Below are 27,203 nucleotides of genomic sequence, written 5' to 3'. Positions count from 1 at the left end.
GGTTGGAGGGACTGGTTCTTTATTTCAAAAAGACATTTATCAATTTTCAGTATCAAAACAGTTACACTATTGGTTTTTTTCTCCCAGTTGGTCCCCAAAGAGACCACACCAAAGGAGAGAACATTTTAAGCCAATTAAGCTGCAGGATGCACACCTAACAGACCTCACTGAAACCTCATCAAAAAAGGGGGATTGGGTAGGGAAAGAAACTTTAAAAGATCAGCACACTGCTAGCCCACAGACTGTAGAAAGCTCTCACAGGCAGAGGGTGACCAGTGTGCCCCAACCCCAAAGAAGCAAAGTTCCAAAATAATACAAAATTTAAAAAGTTTTGTACATAAGCTTTTCAAGATTTCTCCAGCACTAACCGATACAAAGCACAATGAGATGGCACTTTTAGAAACAGCAGCTTCAGACCCAGAAAAGGGTGATGAGATGAGTTTCATATGGCTAAATCAGTGGCAAAACATAATTTTCTTTCCTTTCTTTCAAGGAAGCAGGAGAGCAAATAAGTGGTCACTTCAACATAAGAGGCACATGATCCATTCTGTGAGCAGTTGGGAACAGGGTAGAGCTGGGACAAGGATTTGGTCTCAGAGGTTTCACCATCTTAATTGTTTGGTCACTTCTGATGAAAAAAGAAAAAAAAAAGTTGTCCAAAGATACCATAAAGCTGAAAACCTGAACAGCACTTTTTTTTTTCTTGGCTAACTCCTCCTGGAATCATCTTTCTGGTTTGGCGGGTACTTTTTACAGAGCAATGAGGTTTCCCCAAATGGAGCCTTTCTCTGGGCTGCTAGGCTCTCAGTAACGCAGGCCCATACCTTTTCCCTTTCTCTCTGGAGAAGGCAATATGCATTAAGCCGAAATGTTACCTTCCAAAAGTGAGAAAGGGATTAGACTGCTGCTTCAGAACTACGGAATTATCTGGAATGTTTTTTACAAATGGTTGTTACATCAACAACAAAAAAGGTAATTACAAAATGTGTACATCACAACATGCTTTTAAAGACACTTTGCATTGTGCTCACATTCCCTTAAATGTTGTTCCCAAAGGTGCTCAGCCTCTAGCCCAACTGGAATGTCTGGGCAGAGGCAGAGACAGTTTGGCGAAAAGGACACAGGAGTAGGGGGGTGGGAGAGGTGGCGAAAGGAGAAAGCAGCCTTCCAGTTAAAGATCAGCCCTCAGTTTAAAGGTCAGCTTCGGGCAGGCTGGCCTCAGCGGAGTCGGGGTGAGAGGGAGGAGCAGCGGCAGGGCGGGACTGGGGTGCTCTACATCTCATTCAGGTCAAGCAGAGTCTGGTCCAGCATCCTTTGTGTACAGAGGTGCTCCTCTTTGGTGCATTTCAGTTTATCTAATGGGGGTAAAGGAGAGATGTTATAAAAACTAGAAGTAAATTTCAAGGTCTACCCACTCTGAGAATTGCTCCTGTTGCAGGGAAGCTGCAGACTAATAAAGCAGCTGCCGTTAGCCACAGAAGTGAGCTTTTGCATCACTCAGTTTTTCAGGGCCTCAGACTTGCCCATGGAAGTTACAGGTGTTACTGGACTTCTATGGGAGGGAGCTGGGGACCTTATCAGTCATTTCCTCTCCTCCCCACACCCCAACCAAGGCTTCCAGTTTTCAGTCACTGAAGGAGGTGGCCTTAAGTTAAGCATCAGCCATCCGCTCTTCTAAGTCTTTGCCCACAGGATAACACCTACTCCAAATAGCCTGGTGGAGTCTGACACATTGAGAACAAAGATGGGCATGTTTCTACCAGTAGAAACAGCAGAATCTCAACTTGAAAATTTGAGTACAAGAGGATCCCCATGCACTACAGGTTTTCCTCAACAAGTAGAGAGGAGAGGAATGACTAGTGGGATAAATAAAAGAACCCCCATAGCTAAGTCAGAAAATCTACAAAGAAAACAAAGTCATGAATACAACAAAACAGGGACTTCCCTGGTGGTCTAGTGGCTAAGACTCTGAGCTCCCAATGCAGGGAAGGAACCCAGGTTTGCTTCCTGGTCAGGGAACTAAATCCTGCATGCTGCAACTAAGGTTGAAGATTCCACATGCCACAACTAAGATTCAATGCACCCAAATTAAAAAAAAAAAAAAAAAAATACTGAAAAACATATCCTTGTAAGCAAAACCTCAATTGAGACTTTCGCAGAGTTATTCTTCAGGAACTAGCCTGTGACACAGTTACTTACAATTAAACATTATACCAGGAAAAAGAAGAGGAAAAATGCGGAAAACATCATGAAGAAAACCAGCAGCTGAACATCAAAGGAGAATCAAAGCTGCCCAGCAAGCAAACCACTCTCTGCTCTAGGGGGGTGGGGGAAATGCTCTTCAACTCAAGGAAGTGAATGGCAACACTGACCTATTCATATCCCACACCCTTTTCTTTCCCTTGTCTTTTTTTCTACCCAGTCAGAAGGGCCCATCCCTGGGCCTGCAGATGAAGCAGTTACAACATCTTGTCAAGTCAGTCCTTTTATTGTTAGAAAACATTCATGCAAGGAACATATCCTACAGTCAGTGCACAAGTGAAAGAGCAGCAAATAAGGGTGGAAAACAGAAAACTCTCCCAGATTTTCTCATAATCTCTCAGGTCCCTCCCTTCATCACCCACAATCTCTTGAAAAGTGTAGAAAGGCAGTATTAATTTTAACTGTTCCCACTTTACAGTGCAGTTAGGAAGTCAACACTTTTCTAACTGTTCCAATTAAAAAGCAATTTGCTTAGGGCAAAATAATAACTTTAAAAAGACAATCAGCTTTTTGCTGGGGTCCAGGTCAGTGCTGTGAGCCATAAGCTCGGTTTAATGGGCATCAGTGAGCCCTGCCCATCAGTCACATAGATCATGCAGCGTTAGCTTCAGCTCATTAGAAAGCAGGCGGTTTCGCTCAAGTTGGCTGTAGAGACGCTCTGCAGCAGCAATGGAGAGGAGAGAAAACAAGAGAAGGAGAGGAAAGAGGAGGAGAAAGAGAAAAAGGGAAAGTTAGTAGAGTACCAGAAGTAAATCTTGAGACTTTCAACTACCCGGTATATATAACATGCATCTGTAAGGCTGGATGGATGCAAGGAGGATTCAGTCAGTTGGTGAAAAGACCAACAGAGGAATAAAATAAAAAATGCAGGCTAACAAGCTGAAAGGATGACATTTTGAGGGAGAAAAATATCTCCTTCACAGTATTTATTCCCTGGGTTAAGAAACTGAGACAAGTGAAACACAGCAGAAGAAGGAATACAGTTGGCTTATAAGAGATACATTTACAAAAATTAGAGTTTGTAAGGAACCGATGTGAATAGTTGAATATTTTTCTGTAAAAGCATTCAATACAGCATTGTGAACGGGAGACTGGGATACATAGCCCACACTCACTCAACCCTATACTTTCTAATGCTTTTTGTTGTAGGTGTTGAGTGAAAGACCTGCCATAGTGGCATATCCAATCAAAACCCAACTTCACCAAACCTGTTAGCGGCCACAGTCGCCAGCCCCAGGGAAGGTGGATTACTAATGCAAGCCAATCAAGACTATCTTGCTTCTCCAGCCTCACTAGCAGCTTAGAGTGATCATGTGATCCAGTTCTGGCCAATGAGATGTAGGAGGTAGTGTGTCTGGGGGCTTCTGGAAAAACTAGCCTTCTTTCTTGCCTTGAACATGGATATGATGACTCGAGTTGCAAATTTCAACTCAAAAAAAAAAGGGCCATAAGAATCACAGAAACCCCAACTATATCAGGCCAAAGCTGCTCAAATCAAGGCTTTTTATTATGAGAGAAAAATAACCCCGTATTTATTTAAGCTGCTATTAAGATGTTTCTTAACTAAAAGCATTCCTGATACAAGTAATTAAGTGCTCAAATCCCCTGGCTTTATCTAGATTTTCCTCTTGGAGCACATCTTAAAGAGGTAGAGAGTGGTGATCATCTTATAATGTATAGAAATATCAAATCACTATGTTGTGCATCAGTAACTAATATAAACAGTGTTATAAGTCAATTATACTTCAACAAACAAACACACAGAAAAAGAGATCAAATTTGTGGTTACCAGAGGGGGAGAGTGTGTGTGGGGGGGGTATTGGATGAAGGTAGTCAAAAGGTATAAACGTCCAGTTATAAAATAAATAAGTACTAGAGATGTAATATACAACATAATATAGTCAGTACTGCTCTATATGTTTTATATATGAAAGGTGTTTTTAAAAAGTCATCCTAAAAGTTCTCATCACAAGAAAAAAAAATTTTTTTTTAATAAAAAAGAGGGGATACAGTGACTCCAAATTCATGTGACCAACACAAGGGTAATGGAAATTGAGGGATAGGTCTTCCTAGTCTACTCCTAATGTCAGCCTCTGGTGTTCATAAACAAGTTTCTTCCTATGTTTTACAGTCTATTTCAAAATGGCCTCAGAATCTCAATATGAAAAAGACTTCTCTGTCTTGCATGTGTGGGCTCACTGTGGGCATTGCTCAGTTACCTTGCCTTCTGGACTGAGGTTTTCCCAGTTCTACCGAGAAGCTGGGGACCAGTGTGTTTCCAGTAATACTTGCCACTTTGTGTACACTATCCAAAACAGAAAACATACATGTATAAAAAGATCCTGGGGGAAACAACCAAAAAACAAGAGTTTCTGCCCCTTATGTTAAGGGGCAGAATTGGTGAGATTTTTTAAAATTGCACTTCCTACTAAACCAGTGTCACAATAGGAGGAATACTCTCTCTCCCCTCCCCCTAGAGGGGAATTGAGAAATGTGTGAGGGCAGGTTTTAATTGTCACAATAACTCGAGGGTCTGACAGATATTTATTGGGCAGGGGACAGCAATAAATAGGATTGTTCTCTACATCCCAGAATTATCCTGACCTAAAGGGCTAAAGTCCACCATTGAGAAACATTGTACTAGTCTACACTAGTCCATCAGGTCTGGGATTGGACCCGTCTTATTCACTGGGGCAATCCTGACAAACAGTAGGGGTTCAAATTGTGTTGAAATCTCATTTCTTGAACTTTTTGGTGTTATATTACATCCAGAGACCATTTGCAACCCGGCTGTTCCATAACATCTATATCCAAGTTAGTCTTAGTGTGACTCCCACTATCTTAGGAAAGATAGGTGTTATTAGGATCTTAACTCTAAAAAGTCAGGGAGAGTTTTGTTCCACTTAGGGAAGAAATAAAGAGGCAAAGAAGTGGGAGCATTTTATTGCCTGATTAAATCCTAGAATTTTTAGTTACTTTAGAATTGCCTAAGGTCAGAAAGATAAATGCTATTGTTTTCTCACCTTAAACTTTGTAATAAGTAAGATTTCTAACTCTGTTATTTCTATTAACTAAAAATTCAGGACCAGATACTAGTTCATTAAATTTCTTGGTTCCCTGTAAGAGCAAATAAAACGAACAAACAAAAAGCAAGTCAGAGAATCCCCCTTTGGTCTGATTTTCCTTTCAGGGAATAATCCCATGGATGCTACACATTCTTAGGCTTCACTAGTCTGAATCAGGTCAATTTCATTCTGTAACAGGAAAAGGATGGGAGTGCCTGGAGTAAGGGGAACTCTATCAGTGTTAAAGACTCACATTCAAGGAATGATGTAGAACAGATTTTGCTTTTTTTTTTTTAACTCCTCCCTCACGTTAAGGCTAAGGAATATTCAACCAATATCATGTGAATGGAAGAGTCTGGGTGTGGCTAAGACAAGGCTGCCTAACATAACAGGTCAGTTCCACCCATCAGGTAACTTGGGATTCAGTCATTTTGTTCTATTCCTTGTCCCAACAATGTTAACGAGGAAGGGAAGAATGGATCCCAACACATCAGCCTGTGGTTTTTTCTTAGAAATTAAGATGAGGAAAGAGGTAAAGCACTTTGCTCTGAGATTACCAATGCTCTGATGCTTCACCCCATTCCCATAGCAAGTCTTGGCTCAAGTAACACAAGATGGCTTCTACACCTCACTCTTCTAATCTTTCTCCATTCTTAGTTCTTTCCTTTGTTGGAAGCCTTCCTCTGTGCCAAAGTCAATTCCTTCTGCCCACATACTAAAACAGCTGGAACTACACTATACAATGAACGCAGCAACCACTAGCCACGTGTGGTTAATTAAATTTAGAACTAAAAGTAAGCAGAATTAGAATTTAGTTCCTGGGTCACACTAGCCACACTGAGTATTCAACAGTCCCATGTGGCTGGTGGCTGCCATACTGGAAATCACTGTCAAAGGTTCGGACAGACGTCACTGTTCTCAACTATACTCCATGCCTTTTTTTTTTTCCTTTCCATCAATTTGCTTCTGCTCCTTGAAGTATGGCTCCTCTCCTTGTCCTTAATGCTCAAAATATACCCTCAGATTAATACAGCATCAATGACAATTATGTTTTCATAATTTTCAATTATCATCCTTCTCTACCTGTTAAAGTTGAGAATCACTGGAAATCACCCAGTGACTCAATTTTTTTAAAAAGCTACTCATTTCTTCTATCCCTCCAACCAGTTCCATTTGGCTTCTGCCTCTACACAGATTTTCCTCTGCTTAGTTTTTCATTTTAAATTTGCAATTGTCTTTAGGATTCAAATTTACTTCCATGGCCTAAACTGCCTGCCAACCTCACGGGCTCCTAAATCTCTCTTGTATCAAACTCTCCCCCTCAAGTGCTAGGATTTGTTTTCATCTTGGATACCAGCTAGTTTTACAGACTTATTTCCTTGCCTTCCCAAAACAGGACCATATGACCTCCCTACACCTTTAATACCACCATTTTCCTAGGTTCAAAACCAGTCATTCTTGATGCTTCCTTCTTCCATTTAGTGACAACCCTTCATAATGCCCATGGTCAGCACCATCCCCTAATACCACTATCTAAGTCAGATTTTTCTCCCTGGGAAACTGCAATAATCTAACCCAGTATTTCCTAAACTGTGGTACAGTCACTGTTAGTGATATGTGAGAAGATTGCAGATAGCATACTTTTGTAAACTTAATTAGCTATATGATTTTAATGTTCATCAGGAAAAAAACACTAGCACATGTCAAAACTTTTGACTTCAAGTTAGAATTGTGTAGCATAAGAAAATTTTTTTTTTTAGTGTAAGAAATTTTAAAATGAGTAAATTAAAAAAAATAATGTAGGCTGCATGTAAATATGGACAAAGCCGTCAAAAGTGCTATGCAAATGAATGAAATCTGGGAATCATTGCCTTAATGGATCACTTTGATAATCTGCTCCCTTTCCAATATGTTCTTAACTTAGTTGCCAAATTAACTCTTCTACTCAGAACACATCCTTGTTCAAAATCTCTAGTGGTAACCCCATCACCTACAAAACAAAATTAAAACTCCCCAGCCTGATTACAGCACATACCTGTTCCCTACTTTATCTAAATGGACCCTTAAACTTCTGGTGTCCTTCCCAATTATATGCCTTTGTTCTTTTGCTTCTCTTTGATGAAAATGCTCAAGATCCACTTTCCTTCAACCACTGTCAAAAATTCAATCTTTTGGAGCCCAATAAAAATGAAGAGGAAAGTTTTAACATGTTTATTAAGTAACCTGTATGTGCCTCCTATCACGACACTCTTCTTATCATCAGCACCGCAATCAACCTCTTCCTCCCTCTGAGGGTACTTGATTATTTGGGGTACTCATCACACATCATCTTTAGTTTTATGCATATATTTTCTCTCCTACTAGATTCTGAGCAACCTGAGAGTAAGGAAGATGCCTCTGTCTTAATACCCTGTGCCTAAACTAGTAATAACCTGTACCTTAATCACAAAGGCTGTGTGGGAAAAAGAAATGGTATAGACAGAAAGAAAACTGAATGCAATGGGACCTAAAGTTTTAAATTAGAGAAAACCTCTATACCTGAATGTATCTGTTTAAAAGAAAGCCAAATTTTAAATATATACTGTGCTGAGAAACTGAAGTACTAAGTGGATAACCCTTAGGTGCTTAGATAAGTATAATAATCAATGACTACACTACCCAGATTAAAGTATCTCTGCTATGTAAATCAGTATAGGAATTTCCGGAAGGTTGATATTTAATTCCACAACATGAACTTAGGAACAATCCTACTAGAAGCAATTTACCATATTTATGCATGTACTAAAAAAAGTGGTACCTGTGTATAACATCTGAAATATGCACGACTGATTGTTTTCATTTTTCCAGTAACAATCATTTATAACTTACATACCACTGGCATATACTAGCAGGCAAATAGTAATGAGCCTCAAATATGTAAGAAAGGTTTATAACTGCTGGAAATTCAACCTATTATGTATTTTCTCTGACTTGGGGCAATATACGTAGTCAGTTTCAGCAGTCACATATTTGGGTCCACCGGGTATTCTGAGGATGAACCACTGGTAAAAGGGTAGAGAGAATATATTGAGAGGTACTTCAGTGGTCTCTAAAAGAAGAACCTAAGGAGAAGACAAACATTCCAGACAGGATGATTTAAGAACCTGGAAGTAAAGGACTTGGATGATTTCATTCAGCTTGAGTGTCAAACTAGAGCTCCTATTCTAAGGAACCTCTCCTAGTCCACCACTCTGATAGATCAGTTGAATTTAAATGTCAAGAAAAAATAGACACACACAAAAGTGGCTTTGATTATATAAGTCAGAGGAGAGAGAGCCTACAATAGCTGCACCCCACATCACACCCCCAAGGCTCCTTTTTAGGGACAGCAGCAGCTTTGTCAATGACACAAATGCAGGGTGGCATGAGGCTTCCGGCAGCTTAACATTTTAATTTGGGGTGAGGGGTGGAAGAGAATACATGAGTTGTTCTGTGGCCACCTCCCCCCCGCCCATCTTAATGCCTTGGGGATCAGCCAGGCTGACCCAAATGGAATCCAGAGCGAGAGTGGGGCGTTGGGTTCCCCGAGGAAAGGGGGTAGATCCAGAACAGAGCAGAAACGGTGATAATTATCTGTGTGAAAAAGTAAGGAGACTCTAGGTGAGAAGGACAAGAATCAATCTAGACAGCAATTTGGGAGAAAGGAAGAGGAGAAAAAGGAAGAGGTGGCAGTAGGAATGATAAAAGACAGCCAGACACTGCAGCTTGAGTCATTTGGCTTCTTTTCAGGGTTAGTGGGGAAAAGGCAGATTAGCGTCAAGGATCAGGGATCCACAGCAAACAGATGAAGGCCTCCACAACTCTTTTTGGTGCTTTTTACTACCTGGCTTGCTCTGGGACTTGGCTCAGCCTTTTAGGTGAATTTGGTATTTCCAATCATGGGTGTTTCATCTGAACTTCAGTATCAGGGTACAAACCATACACACCAGGAAGTCTGGGTGCCATGGCCCAAGTCACTGGCTCTCTGGGCCCTAGTTCTTTAATTGTATGGCAACATGATTATCTTAAGCAGTAACTCTTTTGAGACTAAACTTAAGAAACAAACGGGAAAATCCTGGTGTCATAATGAAGGGACTATGAATAAAAAGTACAAAAATTACACGTAGAACAGGGTTCTACCACTGATCCAGGATTACATGCCTCCCCAGCTTTTGCCAACAAGTAACCAGCACCAATGTTTTAAAGATAAGAGTGGAGATCCTAGTTTCCAGAAGACAAAAGCAGAGCACACTAGGCACAGTCTGTACCCCCACCCACCCACAAGCCAAGGTCCCAGCCCCACTCTGCTGTCAGATAGTTACATAGAGGTCATGTCATTGAGGGCGTGGTCCAGCTCCTCGCTAATGGCCTTGTACTTCAGTTTCTGGGCATAGAGCTCATCTGGACAGGCACAGGAACCACAGGGAGGAACGAGGGGACAGAGTAAAAGGTATCAGAAGCAGATGAAGAGAGGGAATCGTTAGAAATGAGGGAAAGCGTGACCATGGGTCTAATCCCACCGTTAGGAGAATATCTATCCTGGTAGCCATGACTGGCCACTTTCAGATCCACTGTCCCCAAGACCAACCAGACTTCTTGATACCTCTGATACCTCTAATCAATTGCAGCAAAGGTTGAGAACCTGGGCATAGTCGTGACTAGAAATTCCAATTACCAAAGGCACTCAAGAGGATACCACTCCCACCCAGCAAACCTAATTCCTAGTAGTGCTAATGTTGAATTTAACAAAAATAGAAAAAGGAGAAAATATACATTAATACTCAGACACTTAATATTCAGACCTACCAAGCATGACCAATATTCTTGGCCCCTTAGCTCTATAGGTTGCCTGCCCCAAACTCTCCCAAAGAATATTCTGCTACCCAGAGTGTACCAAAGCAGCATATCTCAGACTTCTCAGAGCAAAGTACAAACTTTCCCTTGTTAGGGTAGATGCAGTTGCCAAACTGCAGGGGCAGGAAGCATTCAGAAAGCCCCTGGCATTGGTCAGCTCTGAGAATTGGTCATTCCACCACTGCATCCCTTGGTGAGGTCCCCCCACAACTTGAGTGGTGAACAAGATTGTCCAAAGTAGCCATGGGTGACATGCTACATGGGGGTACATGCCATGACCAATCTCCTCCAAGGGAAGGATACAAATTCCAGAATATTAGGTTAAGTCTTATTACAGGAAAAGATTAAGTATAAAAATCCAGTTCCAAGATTTGATCCACTTCACCTGGCTGTAGCACAGGACAGGGCATAGGATGCATGCCAGGTCACTACCAAATCCTTTTGGTGTTGAGGGGAAGAGGGTCAAAGGGCAAGGTCTTTCTCTCTACTAATTTTAATCCCTCACCAGGCTCCATACCTTCCAAATCATCAATTGTCTTTTCCAGCTTGGCTACCGATCTCTCAGCAAACTCAGCACGGGTCTCTGCCTGGGGGAACATGAAATAAGTCAGAATCAGAGATGAATAAGACAGTTCAAGAAGGGCCTCTATTTTTTCCACCTTCGGCTTCTGTAACTTTCAGAACCAAAGCTAGCTAGTCTAAGTCAACAAAATGCCCTATATGCCTCTCAATGTCTTGGGGCCCCCCTCCTCATATATAATCCCCCCAGCTCACCTCCTTGAGTTTATCGGTAAGAATCTTTATCTCTTCCTCATATTTGTCTTCTTTTTGAGAGTACTGTAAGAGAAGTAGAATAAACATCTCAGAATAGATCTTACTCACATAGATGACACCCCCCCTCCCGACCTTTACATTCAACATACTCTTAGATTGAATGTGTTGTATGATCCATGAGAAAGAATAAGGCTGTTTCAGAACAGTCTTTAAAACCCACAAATCAATGTCCTTGGAGCCATGATAACCTCAGACTCCACCAGGACCATTATTTTTAAAATGGACCTAGGCTTTGATCAACACAGGAAGGCATTCTTCCTGCCTCCAGGTTAATGAGTAAATGTGGCGACACCTGGAGGCCATGTGGCTGAAACAGTCCCACAAGAAGCTAAAGACAAGCCATCTTTCTTTATGCCCATTAGGTTTCAGATCTGATACTACTTGTTGCCCCCAAACGTCAGCATAGCAGTATCAGCCTGAGGAGAAAATAACCCCGGGAACGTGAGACCAAGAAGTTACTTTAACTACAGCAGTCAAAGTGCACGGCAATTGGCATTAAACCCGAATCTGGAGAGAATAGGTGGATACTTCTCACTGGATTATATAAGGAATGAGTTTCTCCCGTTTTTCATCAAGGGCAGGGCTGGGCCCAGGCCCCAAAGCCTGTCACTTTTACAAACCAGCCCCTACCTTCTCAGCCTGAGCCTCAAGAGACTTGAGGTTGTTGGTGACATTCTTCAGCTCCTCCTCCAGCTCAGAACACTTACTGTGAATATTTTAAATACCGCAGGAGAGGAAAGGGGAAGAAGAGAATAAAAAAAGGGAGAGAGACACACAGACATGAATTGAACCTATATGTAGAGAGAGTTGGAAGGCATACTGGGGAAAAGAGAAGTTCCCAGGTAATCTGAGCAAGCATCAACCCTCCTCCCTCTACCAGAGAACACGTCAGGAGCTGGACCCTCCTGGGCTGGGACTCAGAGTGTTTGGACACTAGTAAAGAAAACACCTGAGAAATCACTACCAGGAACAAATCATAACAGCTACCTGGGGTGGAAGTGGGAACGGATGCCCAACCCAAAGAGCCCCCCAAATCACCCAATGGAAGGCGAGACCCTGTGGAGAGGCAATGAAGTAATTAGGAAAGAAGAGATGAAAGATGCCAAGTAAGTGGAGAGGAATGGAGCATTCCATGAAGAGATGAGAAAGCACTCAACAAATCAACCAGTGGAGGGGAGGCAGCTGCAAAACAGAACAAAATCACTCCATACACAGAACCTCTCTGTGGGTTTAATGGTTAGTACCTTTTCTTCAGCAGCACTCAGACACTTCAGGTTCTGGTCCATCAGTCTGATTTGCTCATCCATCTCTCGGCAACGGCTGTTAGTGATAGTCACAGGGATCGCACAAGCCAGGTGGTGGGGAGGGAGAAAGGTCAAAAAGGAACACAGCAAGGAAACAAGCAGCAAAATGGGGGAAAAAAAAATAAAAAAAAATGGAAAGAAAAACATCACCATGGTCATGATATGTCATGTCTAGGAGAGGGAAATGCAAGGGAAGCACAAATAAATCTGTATCAGCACGGACTTTGTTAAACAAGGCCCAGAAGGTGCCATGAGGGGAACAGGTCATGTCTGCCTTTGCCTGAAAGTTCCCCAGCAGCTTAGAGAAGTAGTAAAAACAGAGACAGATTTTAAGTCAGCACAGCTACCTCAATGCCTCAAGGAGAAGCAGAACCCAGTTGGAAGGACCCAGTAGGCCTGCCGGCCAACAGTTCACCATTTTTTTTTTTTTTAGATTTCATCTTCTCCTCAATTTATAAACCCTCCCAACAAAAAATCAGGAAGCCTCATTTGTCACATGGCATGAGTTAAGACAGTTAAGAAAGCCCAAAGCCATTCTTAGGGCTAAAAGAAAAAAAGCATTCTAGATGACTCCCACTCTCTAGGTCCTGTTTAACAAGGTTGAAGAAATGCTAGTTTATTCACATTAGTGCCCAAGCCAAAAGGGAAGGAACAGAATGGTACGGCAAGATTTGAGGGGCAAGATACTCACGACTCTGCCAGCTCAGCTCGCTCCTCTGTGCGTTCCAAGTCTCCCTCAATAATCACCAACTTACGAGCCACCTACAGGAAAAGACACGGGTACAGCTCAGTGAAGCAAAGAAGAGGCCGATGTCACTGAAGAGGGAGGGACAAGCTAAGAGTGCCATACCTCTTCATACTTCCTGTCTGCTTCTTCTGCAATGTGCTTAGCTTCTTTGAGTTGGATTTCCTGGAGTTCCATTTTTTCTTCATCTTTTAAGGCTCGGTTTTCAATAACCTTCATACCTCTGCCAGAAACAACATGGACAAATGCAGCACTGACAGCCCGGGGAGTCTGTCATCAGCTCAACTCTAAGGGACCCAGGACTGCACCATGTAAAGCCCATGCCTCTCTGCTTGTGTCGCTCAAAAAGACTTTTCATAGCACCTTCTCACCTTAGTTGAATTATTCTGCTTAAAATCTTTTCTTATAAATACATGCTTATTAAAAAATTAAACATTTAAATGAACAGTCTAAAGGTCTAATGCAGAAAGTCTCCCTAATTCTAGTCCTGCTCATCAGAAGTAATCGCTTACCTGATAATCTTTCCAGAAATGTTTTTTGTTTTTTTTGTTGTTGTTGTTGGGTTTTTTTATTTTAAATTAGTTTATTTATCTATTTTTTAACTTCACAATATTGTATTTGTTTTGCCATACATTGACATGAATCCACCATGGGTGTACATCAGAAATGTTTTATATACCAAAAATCTCATCACCATTTCCCCACGCCCCAAAAGAACCATACTACACTGCTCTGCAATTTGTTTTCCTCACTTTCTATAATTTGGCCACTATTCTATAACAGTATACACATAGCTGTCTTATTTATTTTCATGGCTGCACTGTGTTAATGTACTCCCAACAAGGAATTTTTTTAATTCTGAAAAGTCTTAGTTTGTGCAAGTCATCACACACCTTTGTTCTCATTTTAAGTCACATGTGGCAAGAAGCCAACTGGCTATTTTCAACAAAGATGAGCTGGTTCAAGGACTGTGGTTCTAATCCTGGGCACACATTAGAATTACCGATGGAGGAGGGAGTTCTCTCGTTGCCTGGTGGTTAGAGCTCTGGGCTTCCATTGCCAGGTCCTGGGTTTAATTCGTGGTTGGGGAACTGAGATCCTGCAAGTGAGGCCATGCAGTACTCCCCCCAAAATTTACTGGAGAGCTTTAAAAATAGCCAGGCCCCTTTCACAATGGGTTCTAACTGATTTGGGATGGGACCCAGGCATTCTGATGTATTTTTTAAACCCCTCAAAGATCCCTACCATGCACTCCCATGATTCTAACAGTGCAACCAGGGACGAGAGAGCTTATTAAATCAGTGATTGCTGGGCTCCACCTCTGATCCACCGATGAGTGGCAGAGGCTGCTGATGGGACTTTCTCCCAAATTCCCAGGTGCAGCTGGCCTGGAACCTCACTTTGAGAACCACTTTGGGTGGGTGCTAAATGGAGGCCACTACAGTGATACTATCACTAGGTGAATTTATTTACAGAGAAACACCAATTACACAAGGGTCATGGGTCCAGGTAACCCTTACTCTGTCGGTTTTCATATGTAGAGAATATGAGGGACAGAAGGAAAGAAGATCCTGTAAAGACAGGTCACTGTTTTAAAAAAATAGGTTTTTAAGGAACCTGTTTGATTAGAGCCATTATGAACAACTTTTGAAATCCACACTTCATCAGGCCCCGCTACATACCTCTCACTCTCATCAGCGGCTTTCTCAGCTTCCTCCAGCTTTTGCAGGGCGGTGGCCAGGCGCTCTTGAGCTCGGTCCAGCTCCTCTTCAACCAGCTGGATCCTACGGTTCAAGGAGGCCACCTCAGCCTCAGCCTGTGTTTAAGTGAAAGAATGGGAAAAGGAAGCAGAGGCATGGTGAAAAGAAACTGAACTAACTATGACACTAAGACGGGTTGAATACCACGAGGAAGCCAGAGTCTTGCAGCGTAGAACTTGTCTTAACGCAGATGCATGTAGGACTGACCAGACATGATTATATACTCTATATTATTACAGGTATTTTCCTCCCTTTCCCATCAATGAATTCCCATATGTTCCACAGGAAAAGTGTTTTAAAACTCAGTTCCTTGCCCAGCCCAGTGTCAGTTAGTACCACCCCCTTTCTGGACTCAGTTCAAATTCCTAAATGCGCTCGCGTCAGAAAAGGTAAGCCAGTGAAGGGGTCTGCCTGAGTTCTGGCTTAGAGACATGTCTTATTCTGCAGCAGCTTTCCCATCAGTGTCACATAAAGTGGAAAATAAAAAAAGGTTTCTCAAAGAGGGAGTCTTGGATTATCTGTTAATCTGCTGTTTAACTCAAGTTGTTAACCCTCTGATAACCTTACCCTAACACACCCTACAAGAGGATGACTAGCCAAGAGAATGTTTTCCAGAAGGACCTTCCAGACCAGAAAACAAAAGGATGGAATATTGGGATACAGACTTTCCACCCTTTCAACTGGCCCCCACCTCCCGCCTTTTAAAAGTTGACTACAAGGAGTTTATTTGGGCTAAAATTATCTGCTTTGATGGCATTACCAAAAAAACTGGGAGCAGAAGAGAATGTTCCCTCCAGGCCTACCCACCCCTCCGAATTTCTGAATTGTTCCCTCCAGGCCTACCCACCCCTCCGAATTTCTGAATTGTGACCCTTTCTATTCCTCAAGTCACTCCCTTAACCTCACCCTCCACTACAGTCTATGACAATCTTCTCCCTGGCTCCCACCCCACAATATAAAGCACAGGTTGGAGTCCAGGTAATCCCATGCCTCCTCCTGGGCCATGGAATAAGAAGCAAGGAAAGAAGGAGGCAGCCTCATGAGCAAGAATTCTACTGGTAAAGCAGCCTCCCTCTTATGATTGCCCTTCCTCTCCCCACACCTTTGCTGGTGGCAAGTACACTGACTGTCACAGCTGCACAAGAATTTAATCTGCCCTGCACACTACCCAGTTCAGATGCTTATCCAAATGCTTGGTAAACATGATCTCTCTTCTACAGCCCAGATTGTGCCTGAATTCTATTACCCTGATTTCCTCCTGGCAGTCAGAGGTGGGGTAGCTATAGAAATAATCTGGGCCACCAGCCCCTATGGGAAGGGATATAGCCCAAAAGACTCCTGTTAAGAACTGGGTTAGGTAGCACACAAAAATTTCCAAATACAAACATGGGAGATTCAAGGAACTGCAGAGCCTGGGGCTATATAACCACTGCCCTACCGGAAAAGAAAATCAAGATGTCTACATAAGCTGAAATTACTAAGAAACCATTTGCATCTCTATTCAAAATAGCACAGAGACGAGTATTCTCTGGTCCTGTCTCAGGAAACCTAGGACAACACAGATTTCACCTCACAAGCTTAAAAAAGCTAACAGGTCAAGGTTATTATGAAGCTGGCTATCAGGGAAGAACTGTGAAAGAAGAACTGAGAAATGACAGTTCAATCATTTACCCCACCCCACTACCTTCAGATGCCTAGAACTTAAAAAAAAAAAAAAGAAGACAACGACAGAAGCCAGATTTGAAGGAAGCTCATGAAATCTAAGTCCCCACCCAGCTCACCAGCAGTTACCCAAATGAAGTAAAGATAACAGGCTATGGGGGCGGGGGTGTATAGTTTCCATGACAACAAGCTGGCTCAGGCAGTTTCTCCCACAAATCAGCATTTACAATAGAATTCTTCGCAAGGCTGAAAAGGGAGGAGGAGAAAACACATCTTGGTGCCCTAATCAGAGCATGCGCACACTGAACAAGCACGTACCAAAAACAGAACGCAGGATGGGAATACCACAGCAAAAGCTTTGGAGACCCCCTTGGGGAGCAGAAGAAAGAGCAAGGTAGTCACTGTTCTCTTTTTTTCTCTTCCTACAGAGGATCAGTTCTCTTTACAGTGAAACAAAAGCTTGCAGAATCAAGATCTGTTTAATATTTAAAGGAATAAGGGAAGACACCTACCTGACTTTTCCTTCCAGCCAGAACCTATGCACAATGCCTGTCCCTTTCAGGTTGATTAAGTGGTACCCAAAGATTGAGTGGGACTAACTTCTGCAGGTGACAATGGGAAACATGGCCCTGGGAAACATTAACTTCATGCTATCATCCTAGGTTTGGCATGCGGTTTTGATCTTTCAGCCCACTCACCCCTGCCTAGGTTGGAGGTACACTGTGAGGTCCTTTCTTCAGGTAATAATAGGATTCTCCACTACCCAGTAAGCAAAGATCCCAAGGCCAGAGAGGAGAACAAAGCAGCGACTGAGTCACTTCAGAAGATGGCTGACAACAGCTTCAGCTAGGAAATGAGTTTAAGTGCTACCATCCTTCACACTAAAGAGATTGCTCAAGAGCACCAAACCTATCAAGGCAGGCAAGACAGGAGACTGGTGTTCAGAGGCAGATCAGGGCCAAGGACAGAAGGGGATTAGCCCAGCATTCTGCCACTTCAGAGTTTCTCCTTTTAGACAAAAGCCAGAGATGGATTTCAAAGGAACAGAGTAATGGAAAAGTTAGGCTTGAGCCCTGTGAGTAAAGGACTGCTCTGGTTTACAGCATTCACAAATGTATCTACCCAGGGAGATACTGTGTCCTTGGGGACTTTAAATTTCATCAAGGGGGAGGCAAGTTGGAAGGAAAGGAGCAGAGTTATCTGTTCCAGAGTAAACAAAGGTGGAGACTAAGCCGAGGCACTCAGAGCAAAGGGCTATTTGCCTCTCCCCCATGAGTATGTGCTCTTAGTATGAAGTAAGAAAAAGAAAGGTAATCAGCAGGAAAGCAAACCTAAACCAAAGAAAGGTGATAAAGTCAGTGGCTTATCCCGCTAGACCCTACAAACAGAAGAGAGCTACACAATGGCCAGACATTCTAACCACCACCACCACCCGCCCCCTGCAGACTAGGAATCTGGGAATAAGGCCACAATCAAACTGCTATTCAAAGCCCACTCACTCCTTCAATAGTATTCCTTAATTTTTTAGACCAGGAAAAAAAAAAAAAGAGCGAGAAATACCAGAAGTTAGGAGAAAAGTATTAAAAACAGATAAGGTGAATTGTACACTTAAAAATGGTTAAAATAGCAAACATTTACCACTGTGTAGCTTTACCACTACCACCACCACACACACACACACACACACACAGATAAGGGAAAAGACTGCATTGAAATATTATGTTGTCATCTGTTTCAGTTTCGCAAAAAATTACAAAGGAGATCAAAATCGAAAGTAGATTTGACAAGGTGCTACATTATAAAAGATACATCTCCAGGGCAAGAGCAGTAGAGATGGTTTCCACAACCACTCAGTCGGCTCTGGACTCGTCCAGCTTCCCAAAGAGGGTTGGATGATAACACAAAGCAACCAGAAAAGTAATTATGTGACAATCCCACTAACGGCGTGCGATATCAAAAGGGAGGGCAGAGCTTCCAGCTCCAGGCGGGAAGAGCCTGCAAAACCCACATTCCAGAACGCCCAAAGAGGATAACAGGTAGTTCAGGCACTCCCCACCTCCCTTCCCACAGGTGTTTCCTCAGGAGGAATTCAAAGTTCACTAGAGCAGAAAGTCAAAAGATTAGGCACTTTGCAAGCTGGGGGGTAGAAAATACTGGTTTCATAAATATTTAACTATCACTCTACTTCCCCATCTGAGGGCTTCCTCACTAGATCTCACTCAGCTCAGTAAGCAAATCCAGCAGGCTCTGAGTGAGGGAGAAGCTTAAGAAAAACCTGAAGCCGCTCACTCTGCTGTCTCTCACCTATCAGCCCAGGTTGGGGAAAAAAAAGGAGTGAAATTTCCCTGCAAGGAAAATTACCAAATCCTGAGTGGAGTTAATGTCCAGGACATCCTAGGGGGGAAACAAGTCCTGGGGGCTACTGAGGGTGGGGGTAACGACATCATCTACCCTAGAACCATTCCTAGCATGCCCTTACTTTGAGCCTGGCTCTAGCTCAACACATGGCCAGTTCCTTAGAGCCATCCTGTCTCCCCCCTTTAAGGGGATCTGGTCTCCAGAACAAAGGAGATGAGAAAGTGTCACTAGTCATAGAGAGTCACCCAGCCAGTTCATCTCACTAGAATGATAATTAGAAGTTATGAGCATAATGAACAGAGGAAAAATCCACTAAGAAATGAGTGACTGAGGAAACCAAGCTCCCAGCATTTCCATGCCCAGTTGTAAAAAGAAATGACTATTCTAACAATCTTTAAGTATTAACCTGGAGGGCAGCTGCTTCTCTCATTTCCCCAAAACATTAATTCTCAGCCACTCCCCAAAAGAGCAGCCAAAAGAGGGGAGGGGAGAACAAGGAATACCAATAAACCACAAGAGTTCTTTCATTAGGTCTTCAAATTTTAGCAACGGTTACTTTCCTCTCCAGCCTCAGGATCCTCCAAAACCAGAGCCTCAACTCAGGAAATCAGTTCTACCCACTAGCCTGCACCCTAGATCGTGGAAAACCTATAGCTTACTAAAATTAGCCCACCATTTCTCAAAAGAAAACAGTTTCAAGAATCACCGTTCAATCTATTAGCATAAAATATTTAATGAGCGTAAAAAAACAAAAAAGACACTAAAGTGGGTACTTGGGAACGTAGCGGAGTAACATCACTTAAGAGACCCCTCGAAATTCCATCAGCTACACTGCCTAGGGCAACCAGAAACCTTGACAGAAATTGGCACTCGATCAGATTCTCTACCACATACTCTAGCTTATCAGCTCTGCTTGGAAGAAGTATTCTTAAACGGTTCAGCTTGCACTCTTCACACTTCAGCAATAAAGGCCTGAATCTGGCAGAAGCTCCCGCCTTCCAGGTAGTCATGGAAGCTAGGCAGGTTCTGTTGGTTCCTACATTTGCACTCAGAGAGGCAGTGAGGTACTATCTCCTCCGCTCCAGTTTCACGTCGACAGAGTGGGTTTAGCAGCTGCAAGTGTTCCCCGTAAGAGGAAAGGGCCCCAGACCGGAGGATGGGAGGCGGTGCTGTGGCCTCAACCTCCTCCAGGGAGGGCACCGCGCTTCCTCAGTCGACTGCTGCCTCATTTCCTGAGCAGGAGGAGGGAGCGGAAAAGCTGCCAGCAGGCCAGGCCGGGGGCTTTCCGGCTGTTCCCACCCTCCAACCCCCACCCTTTCACTGTAAATTCGGTTCTGCTCCCCTCGAGATCAGAGAGGCATACACCTACTCTCACCTCTTGGGCCGGAAACCCCAAACGAGAGCCAAGTCCCCCACGCCACCGAGGAAGTGGGGGAGGGAGAGGCCGCTGAGCCCCTCCCCTGACCGCGCCCGACTCGGAGGGATTGAATGAATGAGCGGGGAGAACAGAGGAGGAAAACCACGCCTCAGACCCCGTGAGGCTCAATTCCTTCAAAAGTCAAGTCCGCTTGCTCGAGCAGCCAGCGTCCCCCTCACCCTCTTGAGGTCCAAGTGAAGCTAAGCCCCACCCATCCTCCGGACTTCCATTTCATCTCGGATTGTGCTGGCCCCCTAAGGACAGTGCTCCACCGCAAAAATCCGGCCCACTTCGGGGTCCCATCTGCTCCCGCGCCTGCCTCTCCCTCCCGCGCCTCGCCCTCTCCGTACCTGTTCTCGGGCCCGTCTTTCTCCCTCCACTTCCCGCTGGAGGCGCTCGGCCCTCTCCTCTGCATCATCGGCCTGCTGCTGCAGGACCTGGATCTTGCGCTTCACCGCCTCGATGGTGGTGATCCCGGCCATGGTCCCCACCCAGCTCCTGCTTGCCTTCGGGTTCCTGCCTCCTCCGCTCGGCGCTGCAGCCGCTTCTCACCCCTACTTCCGCCTGCTCCGCCCTGAAATACCGGAACTCACCCACCCGCCCGGATGTGACGCTACGACCGCCGCGCAGTCCCCCCGCCAGGCAGGCGGGAAGGCAGTCCACTAGAGGGAGGTCCGCGGCCGAAAGCGAGAGGCAGGACCGCCAAGTGCCCCTGGGAGACCGCTTCCAGACTCTCTCTCCGGCCAGCAAAGGAGGGTGGGGTTGGGAAGAGGGAGGGCTACCATGGTAACCAGAAGGCGCGTAGTGGTTAAGCCTCTCCAGCAGCAGGGCAGGCTGCCCACAATGGTTGGCCTATGCGGGTTTTACGCACTCGCAGTTGACCCCTCACTCCTGGCACCCTGTGTCCTCTCCACAACATAAACACCCCACAAGCCTCTACTTCACCCACCCCACAAATGCTCCAAACCCAGGTGCTAAGAAAAGCCTAGACTTTCTGGGCCTCATCTTGAAGAGTGCTGCTCTCCAGCCTCCTTTCAAAGTCAGCTCTGGTAGGTGCTCTCCCATCTCCTGAAAGTCAGTGAAGGGAATTAATGGGGAGTGAAGAGATCGGCAGTTTGGCAAAATTCTCCTTCTGTTTGCCACCAGTTATGAACATGTTCTATTTAGAATACACCAGTGATTTACCAGCCTCTCCAAACCTTAAATGATTCAGGACTTTGTAAGTACCTTTTTAATTTTTAAAAAATGTATTAATCACCGCTTACAATTCCTTTTGTAGGTGAGGAAGGTGTCTTAAGCCTCCATTTTATCAGGAGTCCTCTATTGCAGACTAGTGTCACCAGATCCTTTGTGCAACAGCACTGATAGGAGCATCTGAAAAACTACAGTATTGTGGATCTTAGCCTTCCCTCTGTGTTATAACTTTCACCAATTTCACACTACTTCTGCTTCCAGGTATCCCAGGAGCTATTTATCAGTTAGAAACCACCCCTATAGGCATTGCCATGAAGGATTTTTAGAAGCACAGTAATAAAAAGCCTGGAGGATTTTACTCTTCCTTCTTATTTCTTTGTATTCCTCCCACCTTCTCAGTAAGTAATAGTAATAAGCCTCTCCTGTGGTGCAGATCTTTTTTTCTCTAGAGAATTAGGATGTCGACCAGGATTTAAAATTAAGAATCCTGACCCCCAAGAAGATTGATAAGTAAAACATTGGTGCTGCGCTCAACGCCTTGTTCTGAAGATGCTCCCACCAGAGGCTGTGTGTTCAGCTATCTGCATTTAGAAATACTGAGCATTTAGACTAATCAGAGGAAACAGAAACAACTCAGACAATAAGTAATTTGCTTGACAGAGTAACCTATAAACTGATTTGCCACCCTCCACCCCTGCTCCCCCCAGGAAATGGAAAGAAAAAAGCAGGGTTTGAAGTTTCAGTAAACTCTGCTCTGATAGCCTAAGAACTTTCCCAGCTCTCTTTGGAGAAATCTAATGAGAGGGATTATGGAAATAAAAATGAGATTTTGTCATCTCAGTGCTGATCAGCAGGGGACACTATTGCACTGCTCCCTTGCCCTACTGAAGAAGCAGAAGACTTCATCTTAGTAGACAAACCAAATGAGTGTTGAGAACACCACTGCATTCCTGAGGCTGGTAGATTTGAACAGATAATCTTCTCTTGATCCAGGGAAACAGGTGGACTGATTCCTAATGACCTTTAAGAGCATGATGGATGGGCAGCAAAGGGCCTAGTGCCATTATTTTCCTGGTAACCAACAGTACAATATATCAACGGGTGTATATGTCTGTCCTCTCCCTCTTCTCCCCATCCCTTTCACCTCCTGTCCTTAAAAAAAATATAGCTTGTGTGTCCTAACTATTGCATTCTCCTTTTGTTTTACCTTCAACAGCTTCTGATTTCATCTCAGATCAAAAGGACCTACCACATGGTTGCACCACAGTGTGAATGTTCTTTACCACCAGTGACTTGTACACTTAAAAATGGTTAAAATGGCAAATTTTACATTATGTATATTTTTTCACAATTAAAAAACAGAAAGGACCTTGGATGAACTTAGGGAGGAAATAAATGAAGTTCAGACTGACCTTGCCACACCCTCACCCTTTCTTTGTTCAAGGAGTCCTAGCAAAACCTATGCTTTCCAAATTGGCTTCTCAGGTAACCAGGACTCCCAGTGTAAATAAGCAGTTATTGACTCCCTCCCCCTTCTCTTCCCCTTATATTTACATCAAAGTAATATGCTCTCTTTACTTGTTTATTAATCTCAAGGGCAGAAGCTGAGCTGTGAACTCCCTTCCTATTAGAAAGAGCAACCTCCCTTCAAAGATGCATATATTATGTGCTGCTGACTCTGACACTTGCTCTCTACTTGAAACCTGTTGCCTCCTCTTTATTCAGCGCTTTCCCCAATTCCCATAGACACCTCCCTTTCCTTCTTTGACCCTTTGAGGCAGGAGTCAACAAACTTCTGTAAAGGGCCAGATAGTAAATATTTCTGATTTTGTGGGCCACAGTGTGTGGCTGCCACTCTCCTGTAGGGGGAAAGTCAGTAGGGCAATATGTAAATGAATGGGCATGGAAATGTTCCAATAAAACTTTGTAGGAAACCAGGCTGAAGCATCATTTACCCCACAGGTGATAGTTTGCTGACCCCAGCTTTGAGAAAAGAAACCTTTCTTCCAGTTTCCATCTTCAGTTCAGTTCAGTTGCTCAGTCGTGTCTGACTCTTTGTGACCCCATGGACTGCAGCACACCATGCTTCCCTGTCCATCACCAATTCCCGGAACTTACTCAAACTCACATCCATCGAGTTGGTGATGCCATCCAACCATCTCATGCTCTGTCGCCCCCTTCTCCTCCCACCTTCAATCTTTCCCAGCATCAGGGTATTTTCAGATGAGTCAGTTCTTTGCATTAGGTGGCCAAGTATTGGAGCTTCAACTTCAGCATCAGTCCTTCCAGTGAATATTCAGGACTGATTTCATTTAAGACAGACTGGTTGGATCTCCTTGCAGTCCAAGGGACTCTCAAGAGTCTTCTCCAACACCACAGTTCAAAAGATGGGTTAAGATGGGTTTCCATCTTAACTCCCAAGTTTGCCTCTTGCCTACAAGCTTCTCCTTCTATTTCTTATTCTCTTACATATCTCTGAGGGGACTTAATGACTTTTTGGGAAAGCTAACAAGAGGGAGAGAAGTTGAATGAGGTTTTTTTTACCCATACTTTACATATTTAAATGGTTTTGGTAGCTTCCTATATGCCTATGAGAAGTTTCTTTCGAATATACTGAGTGGACCCTGTCTAGGTGGGGGCTGACTTGTGCTTACGTGTGTATGTGTAAGGACAATAGAATTCGTCTCCAACAAATTCCTTTATCTTCCCAATGGTATCAGTATATTGTCTAGAGCCTCTATGTCATTCTTTCTCTCTGAAAATCTTGGGTTAATCTTGTTTGTTCTTTTCATTGTTCCTGGAAATACCTCCTCAGGCTCATATTCTAGCTATACCTAGCCTAAGGACTAGCCTAAGGACTTTCCTTGAGAGTTGTTACAATTTTGTTACATCTCACAAAATTGTTATCAACCTGACATTGTGTCCATTTGTGAAAACTTACTCCCATGCCGATTTATTTGAACCAGAGAAATATAGTCATCTATCCTTGTAACCTAAGTTAGGCAAGTCCAGCAGGCCATCAAGCTCTAGCCCAAAGTCCTGGGAGTAACCTGTGTTGTTCACAGTTTTCCAAGAAGGGAGAATGAATAGTTTGCAGTGGCGTAAACTTTTGGACGGAGAAGGCAATGGCACCCCACTCCAGTACTCTTGCCTGGAAAATCCCATGGACGGAGGAGCCTGGTAGGCTACAGTCCATGGGGTCACTAAGAGTCGGACACGACTGAGCGACTTCACTTTCACCTTTCCCTTTCATGCACTGGAGAAAGAAATGGCAACCCACTCCAGTGTTCTTGCCTGGAGAATCCAAGGGACAGCGGAGCCTGGTGAGCTGCCGTCTGTGGGGTCGCACAGAGTCGGACACGACTGAAGCGACTTAGCATAGCATAGCATAGCAAACTTTTGGAAACTATGAACATGTATCATGTATATAATATGCTCTCTGTCTCTGACCTCTGGCATGATACATTCAACAACCCTCATCACTTCCCCAGGTCACTGAAAGTGGCAGAAAGCCAGAGGGGAGATCAGAAACCTAATAGTAAAGAAGTGAATGAGAGGATCCGAAAACATTTCTGAACCTCTTACACTGTTTCTAGCTGTTTTCCAAAGCCAAATGTGATTTTAAAAATACTTTCTTATTAACTCAATGCTGAGAATTGACTGTATTTCCATCAATACCAGAACATTCTTTTGTTGCTGTTAAGATTCCTATGTTACTTTTCTTCCACAAATCTCTTCTGTGTAGTCTCTCATTTATCTTTGTGGTTAACTTCAAGGTAGACGATAAAGGGAAATGGGTGACTATGAGATAACATGAAGTGGAAAAGAGAATTTATTTCATTTTCAAGTGGGAAAACTCAGCCCTAGAGAAGTTGAATAATTCAGTCAAGGTCACAGAGTGAGGTCTGGTGGTAACAACTTTACTCCCTGGTCCTTCTTATTTCTGATATATCATTCTAAGATTCTTTCAGTTGCCCCATAAGCAATGCTTTCTATGCCATCTCTGCGGCATAAGGTCAGATGCCCACATTAGCCAAGATAAATAAACCCATATAGGGCCAGGGTCAGTGTGCCCTCCTTTGTCCCATTGTGAAATCTGAGCTAGCTCTGCTGGGCAGTTGAGAGATGAGAGGTTCCCTATTAATACACATATCTACGTGCCAGTCCTTGGACACAAAAGCTAAGAATGTGGCATGGGGGAGGAGGTGGGGTAAGTGATAGCATTCTGGACTTGGAGTCCCCTCCCTTTGTCCAGGTCCTGGGAAAGATAATTAAATTCCTGAATTAGGGGTAAGAAAAATGAGACTTCTGCATGTTTTAAAGAATGAAAGTATATGCCAATAAGGTTATACCAGCATGTGGCAAAAATGTATGTGGGTATCTATGCCTATGTTCTGAGAATCCACAAGTATGTATATGTCCAAGTGTGTTTAGAATTCAGTTATTAACATGAAGATCTATTTGCATAGGTTAAACCCACCCCACCCCCCAGCTTCCCTAATACTCACATCAGCTGCTTTCTTCTCTGCCAGCTCCAGCTTCTCCTGGGCATCCTTCAAAGCTTCAGAATACTTGTCCAGCTCATCCTCTGTCCCTTTCAGCTTCTTCTGCATGGCTGCCAGCTCATCTTCCAGCTATGGAAATCCCAAGAGTCATACACAAGACATACATACACAACAATGCAGACTCAGACCCTAGGCTCTTGAGCCTGACAGACCCTGAGCTCACCCTCTATATTACCATCCTCAGAGAGACAACACACTTTCTCCTTCATCAGTTTCAGCCAACTGCCCCAGGAATTATGCTATGGCCTTGGCCTGTGACCTTGTAATCTCTGACCCTAAAATGACCAGGCCATCCTGAGTTTTCATTAAGACATTGGAATGGTAAATATCTTCAGATGTCGATGTCTGTGACCCCATTTAAGGGAAAAGAGATGCTGCATGCCAAGCTCCCACCTTTTCCTCTAGAAGTCAGGAGTTCTTCCAAAACATGATCCACTCCCACTTAAATCCAGCAGACAGACTGTGGCTCAGAAGGGGCCACTGACTTTCACGAGGTCACACAGGCAGTCTGAGGCAAATACCCTAGATGCCCTCTTCGTGTGCTGTGAGGCTGGGGAAGAAGAGGAGTCCCTCCTACCCAAAGGATGAGCTGGCACCAGTGGTCACTGCCTTTCCCACCAAAACTCTTCCATTTCAGTTTTGTTCACCAGCCGGTAAGAGAGACCAAGACTAAGGCCTACCTGCTTACTTCTTTCTTCTGCCTGCTTCTGCTCAGCTTCCGCTTGCTCTGCCCGATCCAGAGCGTTCTCCTTGTCCAGCTTCAGCATCTGCATCTTTTTCTTGATGGCCTCCATCCTGAACAGTGGCTGTTGGGGGGCTCACCTGTGAATACTGGAGAACTGGAGACTAGGGCAAGCAAGGAGGGGCTGCTGGCTGAGTGACTAGCTCCCCAGACCTGGGCCTTTATTTCTGCTCATGGCTCCACCTCTTGTTCCTAATATGGTCTTTCCAGCCCCCTCCGCCCCATCATTGTTCTCAGGGGAACACAGGGTGAGACACTTTGATGGACTGACATCACCAGTAAAGAAAAATTAGGGAACAGCTGAGGCTGATTTTAGACAATGGAAAGTGGAGGAGGGAAAAGGTTCTCCCTGACCCTGAAACTTTCCACTCACTCTGGGCAGCTCCATGCATATTTTAAAAGAGCAAGGAAAGGGGAGGTGTA

General features: G+C 43.9%; 1 protein-coding gene across 19 annotated transcripts; it reads right to left on the bottom strand.

The window, feature by feature from the left end:
• Positions 1 to 2: 2 nt before the first annotated feature.
• On the bottom strand, positions 3 to 26,917 carry TPM3 (tropomyosin 3). Of its 19 annotated transcripts, none has more exons than XM_081494757.1 (10): positions 26,719 to 26,917; positions 25,982 to 26,107; positions 14,765 to 14,898; positions 13,188 to 13,305; positions 13,029 to 13,099; positions 11,664 to 11,739; positions 10,974 to 11,036; positions 10,717 to 10,786; positions 9,668 to 9,746; positions 3 to 1,355 (listed from the first exon to the last, which is right to left on the bottom strand). In XM_081494757.1, the coding sequence occupies exons 1-10, from the start codon at positions 26,830 to 26,832 to the stop codon at positions 1,352 to 1,354; spliced, it is 855 nt and encodes a 284-aa protein (XP_081350883.1). In that variant the 5' UTR covers positions 26,833 to 26,917; the 3' UTR covers positions 3 to 1,351. The 19 variants fall into 19 exon arrangements, with proteins under 19 accessions (XP_081350883.1, XP_081350880.1, XP_081350882.1 ...); XM_081494758.1 differs by lacking the exons at positions 3 to 1,355; positions 11,664 to 11,739 and adding exons at positions 8,738 to 8,939; positions 12,278 to 12,353; XM_081494753.1 differs by lacking the exon at positions 3 to 1,355 and adding an exon at positions 8,738 to 8,939.
• Positions 26,918 to 27,203: the final 286 nt, after the last annotated feature.

The sequence above is a fragment of the Giraffa tippelskirchi genome, chromosome 5 (assembly GCF_054371585.1).
Source record: "Giraffa tippelskirchi isolate mGirTip1 chromosome 5, T2T-mGirTip1v1.2.pri, whole genome shotgun sequence".
Classification (NCBI taxonomy): Eukaryota; Metazoa; Chordata; class Mammalia; order Artiodactyla; family Giraffidae; genus Giraffa; species Giraffa tippelskirchi.
Note: the sequence above shows the minus strand (reverse complement) of the source record. Positions and strands in the feature narration are given on the sequence as shown.